Source organism: Esox lucius, chromosome 1, assembly GCF_011004845.1.
Source record: "Esox lucius isolate fEsoLuc1 chromosome 1, fEsoLuc1.pri, whole genome shotgun sequence".
NCBI lineage: Eukaryota > Metazoa > Chordata > Actinopteri > Esociformes > Esocidae > Esox > Esox lucius.
This window is the reverse complement of record NC_047569.1, coordinates 37,057,321-37,073,836: the sequence shown is the minus strand read 5'-3', so window position 1 is coordinate 37,073,836 and position 16,516 is coordinate 37,057,321. Positions and strand designations below refer to the sequence as shown.

Genomic DNA, 16,516 nt, shown 5'->3' with positions numbered 1-16,516 from the left:
ATAAAGTCCATCGGCTTTCATTAATTTCAAAAGAAACGTTCCTTCAGTTGCTAATGGCAATACTTGACACGGATGGCTGTAGCGCAGCAGGACCATGAGTTAGCATCATGCTAAATTTAGACCGACCAAAGCTTCTTAAGAAGCCACACGTTACGTTCTTCTCTGTCAGCTGCGTCCATGAATGAGCACACAAAGACAATTACTTAAGAGAAAATCCCTCAGGCAGTTTTTAATTCTAGATGAGGCATTACATGATTAAATCATAGGGAATGTCTTCTGGTGTGGCGCAGATGTCCGAGAGCCTCAGTTGACCCTGGAAAGCCGAAGAGGATTTGACACATTGCCGGGAGTCACACACGGGAGTAAAACAACCTTAGCAGTGACAGTAGAGCACCCTTAGGTCCCTGCTCAGTCACACCGTTTGGCAGGGACCACACGACAGCATCCGCCAACATGTGTGACATGGGGGTGCTGGATAACCTGGTCGCCAACACAGCGTACCTGAAGGCCCAGGGAGGCGATGACAGGGAGTTGAAGAAGAGGAGACGCAGCCTGTCCCTACCCAAGCCAGAGGAGTGTATGATCACCCGGGCCACGTTGGAGAAAGACTTTCAGCTGCTCTGTGAGAGGCAACCCATAGGGAAGAAACTTTTCAGGCAGTTCCTCCTGGAGTCAAACCCACAGTATGTGGCAGCCGCAGAGTTCCTTGACGAATTGGTTGACTGGGATTTGGCGGAAGTCGCTGGCAAAGATAAGGCAAGGATGAACATCATCAACAAGTTCTGCAAGGCTCACTCGAAAAGCTTTCTTTCCTACCTCGTGGGCGAGGTAGCGGACAAGTGCAAGGCGGTGACTGACAAGGATTTTGAAGATGTGATGAATGGCAAGGTAAAGGATGCCACACAGGAGTACTTAAAGGGAAAGCCTTTCTCAGAGTACCAGAACAGCCATCACTTTGACAAGTTCCTGCAATGGAAAGAGTTTGAGAAACAGAAAATTACGGAGAAATATTTCTATGAGTTCAGAACCCTTGGAAAGGGAGGTTTTGGAGAGGTAAGTCGCTCAGAATGTTTCACTGCCTCTACTACACTGGAAGGATTATGGAGTCACATTAAATATAGGAAAAATGTATAGCCCTGAAGAGGGATTTGGCAAAAATTACTGTTACGGTATTTCGTCTTTTTCCCTAGTTAGTATATCAGCTGATGTAAGTCTTAATTTCTTAACCTTTCGAAATGCTGGAAGTCATTCAGAATGCAGGTTGCAGGTTAAAAGAAAATGCTAAATGTTCATTATCTCCTCTTTGGCTGGATTCCAATAGGGATGGACACAGTTTGGTTAGGCTTCTCCTATGGTTCTTTTCGCTTAGAAAGCTGTTAATGTAGGTCCTAAAAAGATTTGTGTTCAGCAGACTAGGGCTCAAACATTTATGAAAATATAGCATTTATGAGATATAGCACATTTGAATTCTAAAGAAGAAGGCAAAATCCTTTATAAAAAGCCAAAATGGTTGCCTATGACGATCATTATGTCAAATACATTTGTCTTGACAAAATTTGAATACTTTTATAGCACATTGTCAAAATAGAGTGTGAGCCAGCATAAGGCTGGAATTACCTTCTTCAGATATTCTATTTTAACCGATCTGTTTCTTCAGAGAACCCTACAATTGTACCCCATTTGATGATGCAAGAACATTATTTGGTTCCAGACATATTTTAAGTGTAATTGACAACCGCAGTGGAGTACATAAAGTACATCAAGAGTTCTCAAATGTTAACTGGAAAACTGTTGTGTAATGTAATGTAAAAGGGGGAGACAACAGGAACAGATCTGGTATAGCACAAATGTTGGTCCCCTACTATGTTGAGCAAGTAACTTCTCTCCCTTTCCCTGCCTAGGTTTGTGCCGTGCAGGTGAAGAACACGGGTCAGATGTACGCCTGCAAAAAGCTGTGCAAGAAACGTCTCAAGGAGAAGGACGGTGACAGCATGGCGCTGCTGGAGAAGCAGATCCTGGAGAAGGTCAACAGCCGGTTTTTAGTCAACCTGTCCTACGCCTACCAAACCAAGACCCACCTGTGCCTCGTCATGACCCTGATGAACGGGGGTGACCTCCGGTACCACATCTACAACACTGGTGAGAAAGGCCTGGAAATGAACCGGGTCGTCTACTACGCTGCTCAGGTCACCACAGGAATCCTTCACCTGCATGCCATGGATATAGCGTACAGAGACATGAAACCAGAGAACGTCCTGTTGGACAGCTTTGGCCAGTGTCGACTCTCGGATCTGGGGTTGGCCGTGGAGTTGCCGGGTGAGAAGGCCATTAACCAAAAGGTAACGTATGGATGGTCAGCGGTTGAATTCATCCCTCTGTTTGTACGTTTGAGGTTGGTTACATTTCGCCTGGCCCTCTGCCATTTACAGAAAAGGGTGGGGAGAATGCGTTCTTATTGTTCCAGCTTTGGCATCTATCTACAGGGATGTGCTGGCTATGGCTAAATAGATTATGTAGTGTGTAAAAACACTCTGGGCCACGCATGAATGTCAAAGCAGGGGGATCAAACATACAGTCATAGGAGGTTTGAGTAGTCAGGGACGTGGACAGTCAGTGGGCATCAAAAATATCCCCACAAGCTTGAACTTCTCTGTGAACAACCACACATTCAAATTATATTCATTTCTTACTCACTCACTCACTGTTTACGATAAGCTTGAGACCTCTCAGAATGAATTAGTCAGGATTACTCTGAAACCCTCGCCACATATTCATCTTCAGTCCTCTCACTTTCATTAAGTGAAATGGCTCAAGGTGGAAACAAGGTTCATCCTGATTAAATTGGGGCTTACTCACAAAACTGTCCACAGCACGTCAGGTGTGGTACAAGGGAATGGGGGAAATATGAATACATTGCGTGTTTCGTTTCTGGCTTGTATTTTGTATGGAATATTTTTTGTGGTGACTTTTTTGAACTGAAGGAAATAAAAACACCAGTGACACTGACATTGCGCCTTTGGCTGGCTAAAATGAATTCACCAGGACAAATACCACGTTGCGTCATCTGCACTTAAACCCATAGGGCCGGTTTCGCGGACACAGATAAAGCCTAGCTAAGGACTGAAATGTAATTCTAATGGAGATTTTCTGTTAGTCCCGGACTGGGCTACTAATCTGCATACGGAAAACAATCCGTAAATGTTCAAATGACTAAGGAAATGTGAACTTTAGGTAAACCGGGGAGTCTTAGTGAAACCGATCTATGTGCTCTGCAGTTCACCCCAAGTTCACCTTCCGTATCCACTTTGGGTGAGGGCACTGCAGTTCTGACAACTCGCACTTAAAATGCCAGGATAGTTATTCCAAGTATAAGCTAATTACATGTCATAGCGATCTGTCAGTTAACTACACAGTCTGAGAAGTGGCACACAACCATTGGTTAACACATGCAACTTCTGAGCACGGGCAAGTGACACTACTGGTTAAGTCCCAAAAAACTACATTTACCCATAACGATGTTACTGAGCTACGAATTGAGGACCAAGGAAACTGCACAGTGGTGACTGGAATAATGCCGCTTATTGTTTCCTTAAATTAACACACTCGGAAATCATGCCACCAAGGTCAATAAGGGAAAGGATATTACAGCCGAAATTCCCCTTTAGTCAGTAATATGCTAATTTACACTATGGGGTCACACAGTTACGTATCACGCCAGCCTACCCGAGGGAAACCAACTGTCACTAATGCCTGTAGTCTGCTCTGGTGATAACACCGGCTACCTGTAGTCTGCTCTGGTGATAACACCGGCTACCTGTAGTCTGCTCTGGTGATAACACCGGCTACCTGTGGTCTGCTCTGGTGATAACACCGGCTACCTGTAGTCTGCTCTGGTGATAACACCGGCTACCTGTAGTCTGCTCTGGTGATAACACCGGCTACCTGTGGTCTGCTCTGGTGATAACACCGGCTACCTGTGGTCCGTTCTGGTGATAACACCGGCTACCTGTAGTCTGCTCTGGTGATAACACGGCTACCTGTAGTCTGCTCTGGTGATAACACTGGCTACCTGTAGTCTGCTCTGGTGATAACACCGGCTACCTGTGGTCCGTTTTGGTGATAACACCGGCTACCTGTAGTCTGCTCTGGTGATAACACCGGCTACCTGTAGTCTGCTCTGGTGATAACACCGGTTACCTGTAGTCGGTTCTGGTGCTAACACCGGCTACCTGTAGTCTGCTCTGGTGAAAACACTGGTTACCTGTAGTCCGCTCTGGTGATAACACCGGCTACCTGTAGGCCCATTCCTCTCACTGCCGACGGCACACTATGACCTAGGCTGGTAGCCAGGACCTCAAGGCAATAGGACCTCTCTAACGTGTGATAGAGCAACAACTCAAATGAGCCAACACCACACCCAAACACATCATACTAACATTCAGCCGATAGGGACTGGTAGACACATCAAAAGCACATTTGAAGGGAATAGCTTCATGCAGTGATAATATTGAATGAACCAAACAAATAGTGATATAATCTTGGATGTCACTAGGACACTAAGGAGAAATCAGCTGAGCTAAAAGGAGCATCCAAAGAGTGGTGGGGTTTTGTGTTTGATGGAAGCTGTCCGTTTTTACAGTACGATCTAGTCAGTGAGTAGGTTAAGCCATTTACAAACAAACAGTTCATGTCACACTTTTCAGCTAAAATTGTTTTCTTGGTGATAGTAAATTCAATCTAGATTGACTGATGAAATTTAGGTTGTATGTCTGATGAGACAGAACCGAGAGATGGGGAGTGAGGAGGGTTGTGTCCATGATGTTGTATGGCTGGTGTATTAGTTCATTTAGAAATTGCCCTGTGGATGGACAGAGCCAGGTGGCATGTCTGGGGTGTTGGAACTGCAGTGTGAACAGATGTCTGTAGAACTGAATCCCATTCAGTGCATTGTCTGCTGAGTGATATATGCCCTGTGGAGAGTCTTCTACTGTATGGGTTGTATTTTAGGATTGTTAGACATGGTAAAACAGTTACAAAATGTAATTACTTTATTAGCCAGTTGGCTAATAAAGACTAGCTGGCTCAGGAATTTGCTTATGTGTCTCTGCCCTTAAAACCAGGCCAGGCTGGGTAGTCGCGAGAGAGGGAGTACCGACTGGAAATCAGGTAGCAGGTAGCCGGTGTAGCTACGAGATCTGCTAGGAGGTGAACAAAAGGAGGACGTCCAGCACGACTACATACCCAGCAAATAAGGAGGTCAAGTAACATTAGCTTAAGATTTTACGTAGACAACCGTCGCCCTACAACACACTTAGCGATCATGTTACAGTAACCTCTCTCAACACCTGTAGGGCCTTGGCTTTGGTCCTTGCGGTCGAGGACAATGCAGTTGCCAAACCAAACGCAGACGCAGGCGGTCAAGATGGTCAGTGGTGTAAGTCTATAACCTGTCGTGGATCCGGCGCCCCGGCCAAACCTTTTCAGCCACCCTAAAGGGGAAGGCGCATTGATGTGATTTTTCCTGATTTTCTGTGCACGTGGGGAGTGTACTGGTGACGTGCACACAGAGGAATTTGAAGCTCTCTGCTCCACTCCATTTCAGCAGTTCTCCTCTCCCCTCGCTGTGTACCACTGTCACCACCTTCGTCTTGTTTACACTGGCAGAAAGACTTATTCTGGCAACACACTGCCATGTGCCTGACCTCCTCGTATTGGATGGTCTCCTTGCCGTCGGCGAACAGGCCTTCCAACGTAATTGTGCCCAGACCTGATAACGGAGTTGGGATTCGGGCGTAGCCACGCGGTCATCGGTAAATAAGGACAGCTGGGGGAGACATGGCCCGCACTCCTGAGTCCCAGTGTTGCCGTCAGGAGGTCCAGGATCCTGTCAGCGTCTTGTGAGCTACATTAAAGAAACACTTCCGGGTCACAAAGGTGTTTCTAAAGAGTGTTAGGGTGTTTTCAAAATAAAAGAGACCAACATATTACTTCAAAACTGACATAAATTTAGTTTATTATTTGTTTAAGAAAGTGTACCTCTCAAAACATTGACAACAATTCAGTACGATCATATTTAAGAGTCGTTTCATAGTAAAGTGGGTGTTAAAACTCGTTTCAAGGGCAAAATTCAGAAAATGCCAATGACTGAATATGGAATACATATTGCCTCATAGCTCATAAACTTTTGAATATTCCAAAGAGAAAGCAATGTAGGAAATGTTGAGGGAGAATGTGTAGAGTAAGACAAACTTGTCTAATCATGGGGAATGGTGTGCTACATCTAGCAAAACAATATTTCCACACCCTCTTTTTCCTCAATGTAACTCAATAGATATGAAATACATTTAGACTCATACAGAAAAACTATTCTTTACGCCACAGTGAATGTCTGGTAGGAAATGTCAAGGAGACTCTATAGAGTGGTTATATGCAAAGAAATCAAGGGGCACTGTGTATTTGCAATTGTTGCTGGCATTTTACTCCACTCATCCCATTGGCCACAATGTAACTCAATGGATATGAAATACATAACGTTAATCGTGGCAACGATCAAGTTGTGTGGGGACCATACATACCTACCAATATATCAAAAAAAATCTTGATTTCTTTGCTTATAATCACTTTATAGAGTCTCCTGAACATTTCCTACAATGCACAGTTTTTTTCTGTACAGGGCAATATGTATTTCACATCCATCAAGTTACAGTGTGGCCAATGGGATGGGTGGGGTAAAATGCCAGCAACAATTGCAAATACACAGTGCCCCTTGAAGTTTTGCATAAAATTACTGTATCCACTCTCCTGAACATTTGCTACAATTTCCTTTTACAATATACATTAGGCAAAGTGTCAAAATCGATACATTTAATATTATTAAAATCAGGTTTTACCGCGGAAGGCAAAATCCGTGATTGTTGCTACGGAATCTGTAATGTTGCCAGCATGACACTACTCAGGATCCTGTTGCAGTGGGAGGCATTCGGTTCCAGGTTCCGGATAAAAAAGTGGCATTTCATGGTGTTGCTGTTGTCAGTGAACAGCTCAGAAGTTACTGCTTTTGTCCACGAGAGGGCAATAAAGACCGGATCTGTGGGAGAGGTATGCGAGTTGGAACAAAGTGAGCCATGGTCAGCCTTTGAAAGCATTTCGTGGCCAGGGATGTATCTTACCTGTTAAGTATGCTAAGAACACATTCTTACTTACATCACCGACAGGAGGCCAAAACGAGGGTTAACTTTCTTGCACAGGGACCAAACTGAGAACGTCATTCACTGGCCCACTGCTCCAGACCACTTGGCTACCCTGCCGCCCCACAAGACTGTTCTGCTTGAAGCCAGTGGGTTTTGTCAACTGGGTAAGGGAGACATTGACAAAGGTGAAAACACTGGTCTGAGCATACCCCTAAGGGGATTTCGAATGGCCCCGTGGCCTTGAGGAATGCTAACCCGTAATACCTAGCTCAACCGCGGAAAGCAATATCACAGCTGCCTGTGTTATACATCTTATATATGCATACAAGTCGCTCTTTATAAGGGCATCTGCTAAATTGCTATTACTGAGTACAATGGAAATGGCACAGCATGTACTCTTGAGCAGGCTTTACTGTCACTTGCCTTGAAGCACGTTTAGAAGACATCACCGGGTTTGTGACTAGCTCATGAAAGCAGTACCTGACCTTTAGGTGTGTTACCCTTAGTATAAGGCCTCTTGTTAGGATAGGTATGTATGGTCACTGTGGGGACGACCTTAATCGTTGCCATGATTAACGTTAGCTGACAGGAATATGCCATTTTTTTTTTTAAATATGTATTTTTTCTTTGGCCATCCATGACAGTGGCCTTGATGCCCTCAGAACTGTGTTGCAACCCACAAAGCTTGGATCCAAAGTTAACAGTTCGCTACTGACGTCTAGGACTAACTGGCTCACTGGCTTGGCCTCCCTACAAAACAATCAGTGACTAATTGTTGTTGTTTTTTTGATGTCAAGTGTGAGGTCGTTTGTACTGCACCCGTCATTAATGGACCAGTCATCTTTGAGGTTGGCCAAAGCAGAGTCATCTGCATTTTGCCAAGCGGCCCACTCTTTTTAAATTGAATCCTATTCAATAGGTAAAGTTGGGGGTAGGTAATGTCTGAAAACATGTTTCTCAAGAAAGGCTCGCCCAAGACATCTGGAGATATTAAACTAAACATGAGCTTTTTCCAAGTTTACACTTCAGTCACATCTTTTGCTTATTGATACCTGTTAAGAATCTCTCAAGGATCTCTCTATCTCTTGCAAGTCTGTGAGGTTACCCTCAGTCCTGGAAGACACACACTCAGAGGGGAGTGGCATATCCCAGAGGGATGAGAGGGAGGTCAGGTTAGGGCAGAAGGCTTACTGAAGGCCAGGGGAAACCGGGTGTAGACATGTGGTGCTGATGTATTAAAAGGGCTTTAGATGAATTCAGTGATATAATGACCCTAGGAGGGTTAATGTTGGGACTCAACATAGGTTGGAGTATTAAATGGAATTCATCAAAGTGTGCAACATTGATGACATTGACGATTGTAATACAGTACCAGTCAAAGGTTTGGACACACATTCACTTGAAGAGTTAAGTGTGAATGAGTAATTGTCCAAACCATTGACTGGTATTGTAATTGACTTAACCCTTACAAGGATGTGATTAGGGATAGCATTTCCTTTACACTCCATTTATACCCAGTGGTACTCAGTGTGTGTTGTCACCATGTCTTATAGAGAGATTTCACTCTAGATCTTCCTCTTTGCACTATAGTATTCCTTCTGGACTTCTTTCTAGAGTTTCTGTCATAATAATACTGCAGTATAAAGAAGCTCAAACTTAAGTATTGTGCTGTAGTATTGTGCTGTAGTTTTGTGCTGTAGTATTGTGTTGTAGTTTTGTGCTGTAGTTTTGTGCTGTAGGTTTGTGCTGTAGGTTTGTGCTGTAGGTTTGTGCTGTAGTATTGTGCTGTAGTTTTGTGCTGTAGGTTTGTGCTGTAGTATTGTGTTGTAGTTTTGTGCTGTAGGTTTGTGCTGTAGTATTGTGCTGTAGGTTTGTGCTGTAGTATTGTGTTGTAGTATTGTGCTGTAGGTTTGTGCTGTAGTATTGTGCTGTAGTTTTGTGCTGTAGTTTTGTGCTGTAGTTTTGTGCTGTAGGTTTGTGCTGTAGTATTGTGCTGTAGTTTTGTGCTGTAGGTTTGTGCTGTAGGTTTGTGCTGTTGTATTGTGTTGTAGTATTGTGCTGTAGGTTTGTGCTGTAGTATTGTGCTGTAGTTTTGTGCTGTAGTATTGTGCTGTAGTATTGTGCTGTAGTATTGTGCTGTAGTATTGTGTTGTAGTATTGTGCTTCAGTGATGATGTATCACTGGTAGTGTTGCTGCTAAAGGGTAGAACTTCTCTGACTTCTCTTTCTGCGTTTCATGCTCTGACATCACTCCTCCCATCCTTCCTTTCTTCAGGCTGGCACAAGTGGCTATATGGCCCCAGAGATCCTGAAGAAAGAGCCCTACCGGATGTCAGTGGACTGGTGGGCGCTGGGCTGCAGTATCTATGAGATGGTGGCAGCTCGCCTGCCCTTCAAGGACTACAAGGAGAAGGTGCAGAAGGAGGAGGTGGCACGGCGCACCCTGGAGGATGAGTGCAAGTACGACCCGAAATACTTTGACGAGGGCACAAAGACCATCATCGCCCTCTTCCTCAAGAAGAAGATCAGTGCTCGTCTGGGATGCAGGACAAAGTAAGAGTTTACCTGGACATTTCTAAAATGTTTTTGATGAATAGCTCTACATGGCAAACAGGCAAGTTATTAAGAACATTGTTTTCTTACAATAACGGTCTGAACACAAAACGCATGATAAAATGCATTCTTATGTTTGATTAAAAACATACAATTATTAATAAATAAATTTTTAAGTGAAACATACAGTTGTGCACTAAATTCGTTTATTTCACTTCTGTGGGGTAAAAAAAGTAGAGTCGGTTTATAGTTACCTAGATTGTGTGGCATATTTCTCTGACTTCATTGGGTTTCTCTGTCGTCTAGGAACGAGGACCCAAGGAAGCATGAGTGGTTCAAGTGCATTAACTTCCCTCGACTGGAGGCTGGCCTGATTGAGCCGCCCTGGGTTCCTAAACCCAACGTTGTCTATGCCAAAGATACAGGAGACATGAGGGACTTCTCAGAGATCAAGGGTGTCGTGTTTGACCAAAAAGACGAAATGTTTTTCAAAGAGTTCAGCACGGGGGCGGTGCCCACTGCCTGGCAACAGGAAATGATTGACAGTGGACTTTTTGATGAGCTAAGCGACCCCAACAGGAAAGAGTCAGCCCCTGGACTGAATGACAAGGAGAAGGAATCAAAGTCCTGCACGCTTTTATAAAAACACTATGACTTCAAAAGTCCAATCTTAATTAACCACAGCACAATTGGACCTAAATGGATCATTACAGGACATTTTGCTGATGTCATGGGACAGAGTCAGTGTTTGAGATAGAATCACAAGGATCTAGCTAGTCTGAAGCTAGAGTAGGGAAAGTCGTCCTGGGTTGTCCCAGAACTAATGTCTTGGGTAATTTATGTTTGCCTTGTATGTCCTTAAGAGGGGAATGTGTTGTGCAGCCAGTGGCTGAGATGCAGTAGCACACTTCTATCACATGGTGTCCCTATACATCAAGATTTCAGAATCTTTATAACAGCAATATTATATTATACTGACCAGCATATAACAGTTTTAGACAAGCAGTTTCATACTTGGATAATTTTCTTTTTATTGGAGTTTCATTGGATTCCAAAACGTCTTCACAAGTTGGTATATCTTAACGCCCAACAAATTCGCAACCCAAATTTCTATAATTGTATGAAATATGTACAAGTAAAATGTAGCATGGATCTCATCGTGCTCAAGCTTATAAGCTATGTTAAAAAAATTACGTAGGGTTTAATTCAACTGCACTATAACAGTAATGTAAGTGCAGACAATTTTAATCCATCAGTTACACATCAGTTACACTGATTACAGTTATTCATTAAGATGCTGGAATGTTTATAGAGGATGTTTGGTCAGCATTGATGGTTTATTATAACAGTCTGTGTATATAGGCAATAAGTGGAATAGATCTCACAAGAATGTTCAAATGAAAGGCTGGTCCTTTTTTGTACTTGAGTTTCTGTTATGTTTATCTTTATTAAGTGACATTTGAACATTAAACATTTTTACATATTGATTACATTTTTTTTTTAGGTAATGCATATGTATGTTTAATGAAATAGAAATATTTGCAGTAAGATATTTTTTTATATTACATGTTTAAATATTGTGGGGAAAATGATATTCTAAAGTAAGCCACATATAACTTGAATATGTCATAGGCTTTTTATAGGGTGAATTAATCTCCATATGCCTCAGTACTCACAATACTGCTATTATTTGCACATGCCAATTACATCTACGGTGGATATAAAAGTCTACACACCCCTGTTAAAATACCAGGTTTTTGTGATCTAAAAGAATGAGACAAAGATAAATAATGTCAGAACTTTTGCCACTTTTAATGTGACCTATAATGTGAACAATTCAATTGAAAATAAAACTGAAATCTTCAAGAGGGAAAATGAAAAATAAAAACCTTACAATAACCTGGTTGCATAAGTGTGTACACACTCTTATAACTGGGGATGTGGCTGTGTTCAGAATTAACCACTCACATTCAAACTCATGTTAAATAGAAGTCATTACACACCTGCCATCATTTAAAGTAACTCTGATTAATCACAAAAAAGTTAAGCTTTTCTAGTAGGATTTTCCTGACATTTTCTTAGTTGCATCTCAGAGCAAAAGACATGGTCTGCAAAGAGCTTCCAAAACATCAGAGGGATCTCATTGTTGAGAGATATCAGTCAGGAGAAAGCTACAAAATAATTTCCAAGGCATTAGATATACCATGGAATACAATGAAGACAGTCATCATCAATTTGGGAAAATATGGCACAACAGAGATATTACCAAGGACTGGACGTCCCTCCAAAATTCAAGAAAACTGGTAGGGAGGCTTCCAAGAGACCTACAGCAACATTAAAGGCAGTACAGGAATTTCTGGCAAGTACTGGCTGTGTGCTATGTGACAATCTCCTGTATTCTTCATATGAATGGCCTATGGGGAGGGGGACAAGACTGAAGCCTTTTCTTACAAAGAAAAACGTCCAAGCCTGGCTGAAGTTTGCAAAAACAAACATCAGGTCTCCCAAAAAGCATGTGGGAAAATGTGTTTAGGTCTGATGAAACCAAAGTTGAACTTTTTGGCCATAATTCCAAAAGGTATGTTTGGCGCAAAAACAACACTGCACATCACCCAAAGAACACCATACCCACAGTGAAGCATGGTGGTGGCAGCATCATGCTTTGGGGCTGTTTTTCTTCAGCTGGAACCAGGGCCTTAGTCAGGGTGGAGGGAATTATGAACAGTTACATACACCAGGCAATTTTGGCACAAAACATTCAGGTATCCGTTACAAAGCTGAAGATAAAGAGGAAGTTCACCTTTCAGCACGACAACAACCCAAAGCACACATCCAAATACAAAAAAGCATGGCTTCACTAGATGAAGATTAACATTTTGGAATGGCTCAGCCAGAGCCCAGACCTGAATCCAATTGAACAAATGTGGGGTGATATGAAGAGGGCTGTGCACAGGAGATGTCTTTGCAATCTGACAGATTTGGAGCACTTTTAAAAGATGAGTGTAATAAAATGTAATAAAATCAAAAGGTGCTTCAACAAAGTATTAGTTTAAGTTATTGTGAATATTTTATTTTTCCCCCTCAGTTTGTTTTTCAATTGAATTGTTCACGTTATAGGTCACATTAAAGGTGGAAAAAGTTCTGACATGATTTATCTTTGTCTCATTTTTAACATCACAAGAACCTGGCATTTTAACAGGGGTGTGTAGACCTTTTATAGCCACTGTATCATTATTCAAAATTGAGATCAAATGACAAGTAGTTTTAAGTTTTATAACATATTTCAGCCAGGGCTCTGTTCTTAATCCGAAAAAACATCTGTTACTAAGCCTTACAGTTGTTTTGCAAAACAGCCACATTTGTGAACAGGTTTTTTAATGCATGGGACATAAACATTTGTGGTGCTAAATCCTGAGGGAGTCAACCCAACAGGACTGAGAAGTGGTTCTGTGGGCGGGGGTCTGTTTTGAGATTAGAAGGGGGTTTAGTGGAAAACCCAAGACGCAACTTGAGCCTGATCACACTTAACGGCCAAGGAGGGTGTCATCTGGGGATGACATGTTGACCAAATCAACTCACCATCAGGTCGATGGTGAGTTGATTTGGGCACTTACAAACACCAGGCACTTACAACCTTCCGCCAGTGTTTAGTCGCGGTGCCTTTCAGAGCAAAGAGGTGTGCAACTGTGGCCTTCCCAGATGGCACTGCTGCAACCTCAGCCCTGTATGCACACACTCCTGTCCGACTCACACACACACACCCACACACGTAACTGTTGTACAGTGGGTATTAGAGATGAAAGCAGGACAGGGTTTAATTTGGGACTTGTGTTTGTTCCAGGCTTATACTGTGGAATAACTTCAAAGAGCTGCAGTACACTTCAGCTCAGCCCCGACATCTTCAGGATGTTATCGCATATGATGTCACCCTTTACTCCTCCTCAGGGGCCTGTGTGTGTGCGTGTGTGTGTGTGTGTGTGTGCGTGTGTGTGTGTGTGTGTGTGTGTGTGTGCGTGCGTGCGTGTGTGTGTGTGTGTGCGTGTGTGTGTGTGTGTGCGTGTGTGTGTGTGTGTGTGTGTGTGTGTGTGTGTGTGTGTGTGCGTGCGTGTGTGTGTGTGTGTATACCAACAATCCTCAAGAGGATAGGGAAATAAGGACAATTTAACCTGGGGATATTTCACCTGTTGCGATAAGGAGAAAGATTACTTTTCTGGTTAGACTTAGGGGTAAAAAAAAAAAATATTTTTTGTGAGAAATAGGATTAGGTTTAGGTTTGAATGTGAATAATATTTACATGTTTACTGTACTACTAGCATAAATACATGACCAAAATAAAATCAAACGAATACAGGTAATTTTTTAAGTTCATATTTGAAATATTTAAATATACCCCATTTAAACGTTCACACCAGTTCGTCTGTCAGTAGGCATTGACTGGCAGTCTCCTCATACTCTCTAAAACATCCTGATCTAGTTCAGTGAGGAAAGAGGAGGAGACAAGTCGTGTGCTTCGGTCTAAACGTTGGAGCCAGAGTACTACACTGTGCCCTTTTAAAATGTGTGTGTGTTTGTGTGTTTGTACAACAGGCCCATGAGCATGTAGGTGATAAATGGGTAAACAGTAAACACAGAGAACCCAGGGGGGGAGCCAAGGAGAGCCCCAGCCAAGCATGTCAGTGGAAGAAGAAGACGAAGAGGAGGAGGAAAACAGAGGATGAAGAGGGCTGGCCTTGGCTCGGTGTATCACACTCCGATCCAGGCAGTTTACTTTACTATGGAGGAACTGTTTAGCTTTTGGTTTACTTTAAATTTTGTCAGCTTCATTGCTCGAATTCTTCACATTTCCACAAATAAGTGAATTCCTCCACGCCGTCCAACAGAAACATGGTGTCTGTGCTGGACGTGCTTCCCTTTCGAGGCCCACTGTGCTGTATCCATGGAGCCAGACCCCAGAGCCCTATGCCAGGGTGGAGAGAGACGCACTTGTGAATGTACACATGTATGTGCACGTATGTGCACGTAAGCACTCACACTCACGCACTTCCAGACAGACACACAGACACACGCACAGCTTTATTTTTCTGCCTTGTCACCAGGTACAGCCTACCTCTGTCCCCATCACCCGACACTTACAATATAGACACCCCTGTCAAACGTGAAATCCCCAGGAAACAGTTTGGGTGGACCTCATCAGAAGTAAATGCTCCTGGAAATCTGAGTATGCCTCAGTGTTACTGTTGTGTCTCAATTCTCTTCTGTGGGAGTGTGTGGCTAAGCAGGGCCGTTGTGGTTCTTCCATCAATGTATTTTCATTTGTTTTATTCTTCTTATTGTTACATTTGGTGTTTGGTAATGTTCTATGTTCAATGAAATATCAAGCACACAAATTATACAGTTGATTAGTGAACTGTGATGCTTCATAATAAAGTGTTTTTATTATTATTGCTTTGGTACTTTTTTCACAAGTTTGTGGAGAATATTCTAGTCTTACAACAAAACTCTTAGTGTCAAAAGACTACAATTACCCAGTCACTGGAATGTACAAAGTACTTTTGATCAATTATTCTTCGGTAAAATTATTGATAAAAAACAATGAATAATTCCAGAACCAAATCACAGTTATCTTGTTTGGAGTCAGAGAACAGGTTCTCCCTCTATTTAATTTAGCACACCTGATTCTAATAATGATTGGAATTAGAAACTTAATTAAGTTAGTCACACCTGGGGTTGGTGAGGACCTACAAGACAGTAGACCTTCAGGAACAGGGAAGTGCATGTTTGTTCTAAGGTATGTGAATTAGAGTCTTTACAGGTCTTAAAACCCACTTGACCAGATATACATGAATAAAAAATGTCAACCTGTTATTCCGAACTGAATGTGGAAAGAGAAAGAAACTTTAACATACTAATCCAAGTCTGATAAAAGGGTTTAATAGACAACATTAAGTAAAAAGTCCCAGTTAGGCCTCTTAATATGTTACATGTCCTTAAAAATAACTGAGCCTAACAACACCTCAGTGTAATAGTTCAGTGATAATGTGACCTCCTGTCTAGATAAAGAGACGGCTTTGAAAAAACACCACATTATTACTGATTTATAATCATCACTACCCTAGCTAATTTAACTGTTATGACATTCCCAGATGTGTTCAGTCCCAGATGTATTCAGTCCCAGATGTATCTAGTTTTTGTCTGAAATATTTAGTAATTTAAACAGAAGGTGTATGTTACCAAAAAGCTGGAGGCCTTAAAATAACACAAAGGCTAATAGGTAACAAGAGGGAGAATATCATTTGAATGGGCTTTGCACTGGGAAATATTATTGTCATAAAGTTGCTGTCTAAAGACTTATATGTTATACATATTGTAAAGGTGCAATGAACCCTAATTTCAACAGAAGAACATGTTCCTAATATTCACATTTTACTATAAGACTGTGGAATGCATACTTCAAAGCGTGGAGATGAAAACTGTTTTCTGGAAGTGACTCAGTAGCACAATGTGGTCGAATGGCGCGGATAGAATTTCCCAAAATAAAGCAGACGTGATTCCCTTTCTACTTGTTGGAAAGGCATGGTTGTTCTACATAGCATATATGTAGCCAATATATGGAAGCACTATAAAATAAGGCAGGGGAATGATGGAATAATTAGATTAAGAAAACCTGCCAAACAGCTGTTCACCGCACTGAAACCTTTGGGTGTTAACCCTTCTTCTCTGCACCTTTTCTGCCATTGGTAGTGTCTAAACTATATACATCTGCATTCCACATT

General features: G+C 42.3%; 1 protein-coding gene across 2 annotated transcripts; it reads left to right on the top strand.

Moving 5' to 3' along the window:
• On the top strand, positions 1 to 15,054 carry grk7b (G protein-coupled receptor kinase 7b). Of its 2 annotated transcripts, none has more exons than XM_034293202.1 (4): positions 1 to 1,053; positions 1,902 to 2,339; positions 9,466 to 9,743; positions 14,331 to 15,054. In XM_034293202.1, exons 1-4 carry the CDS (start codon positions 454 to 456, stop codon positions 14,344 to 14,346), a joined length of 1,332 nt encoding a protein of 443 aa, XP_034149093.1. In that variant the 5' UTR covers positions 1 to 453; the 3' UTR covers positions 14,347 to 15,054. The 2 variants fall into 2 exon arrangements, with proteins under 2 accessions (XP_034149093.1, XP_010871874.2); XM_010873572.3 differs by lacking the exon at positions 14,331 to 15,054 and adding an exon at positions 10,050 to 11,228 and having other exon boundaries at positions 3 to 1,053.
• Positions 15,055 to 16,516: the final 1,462 nt, after the last annotated feature.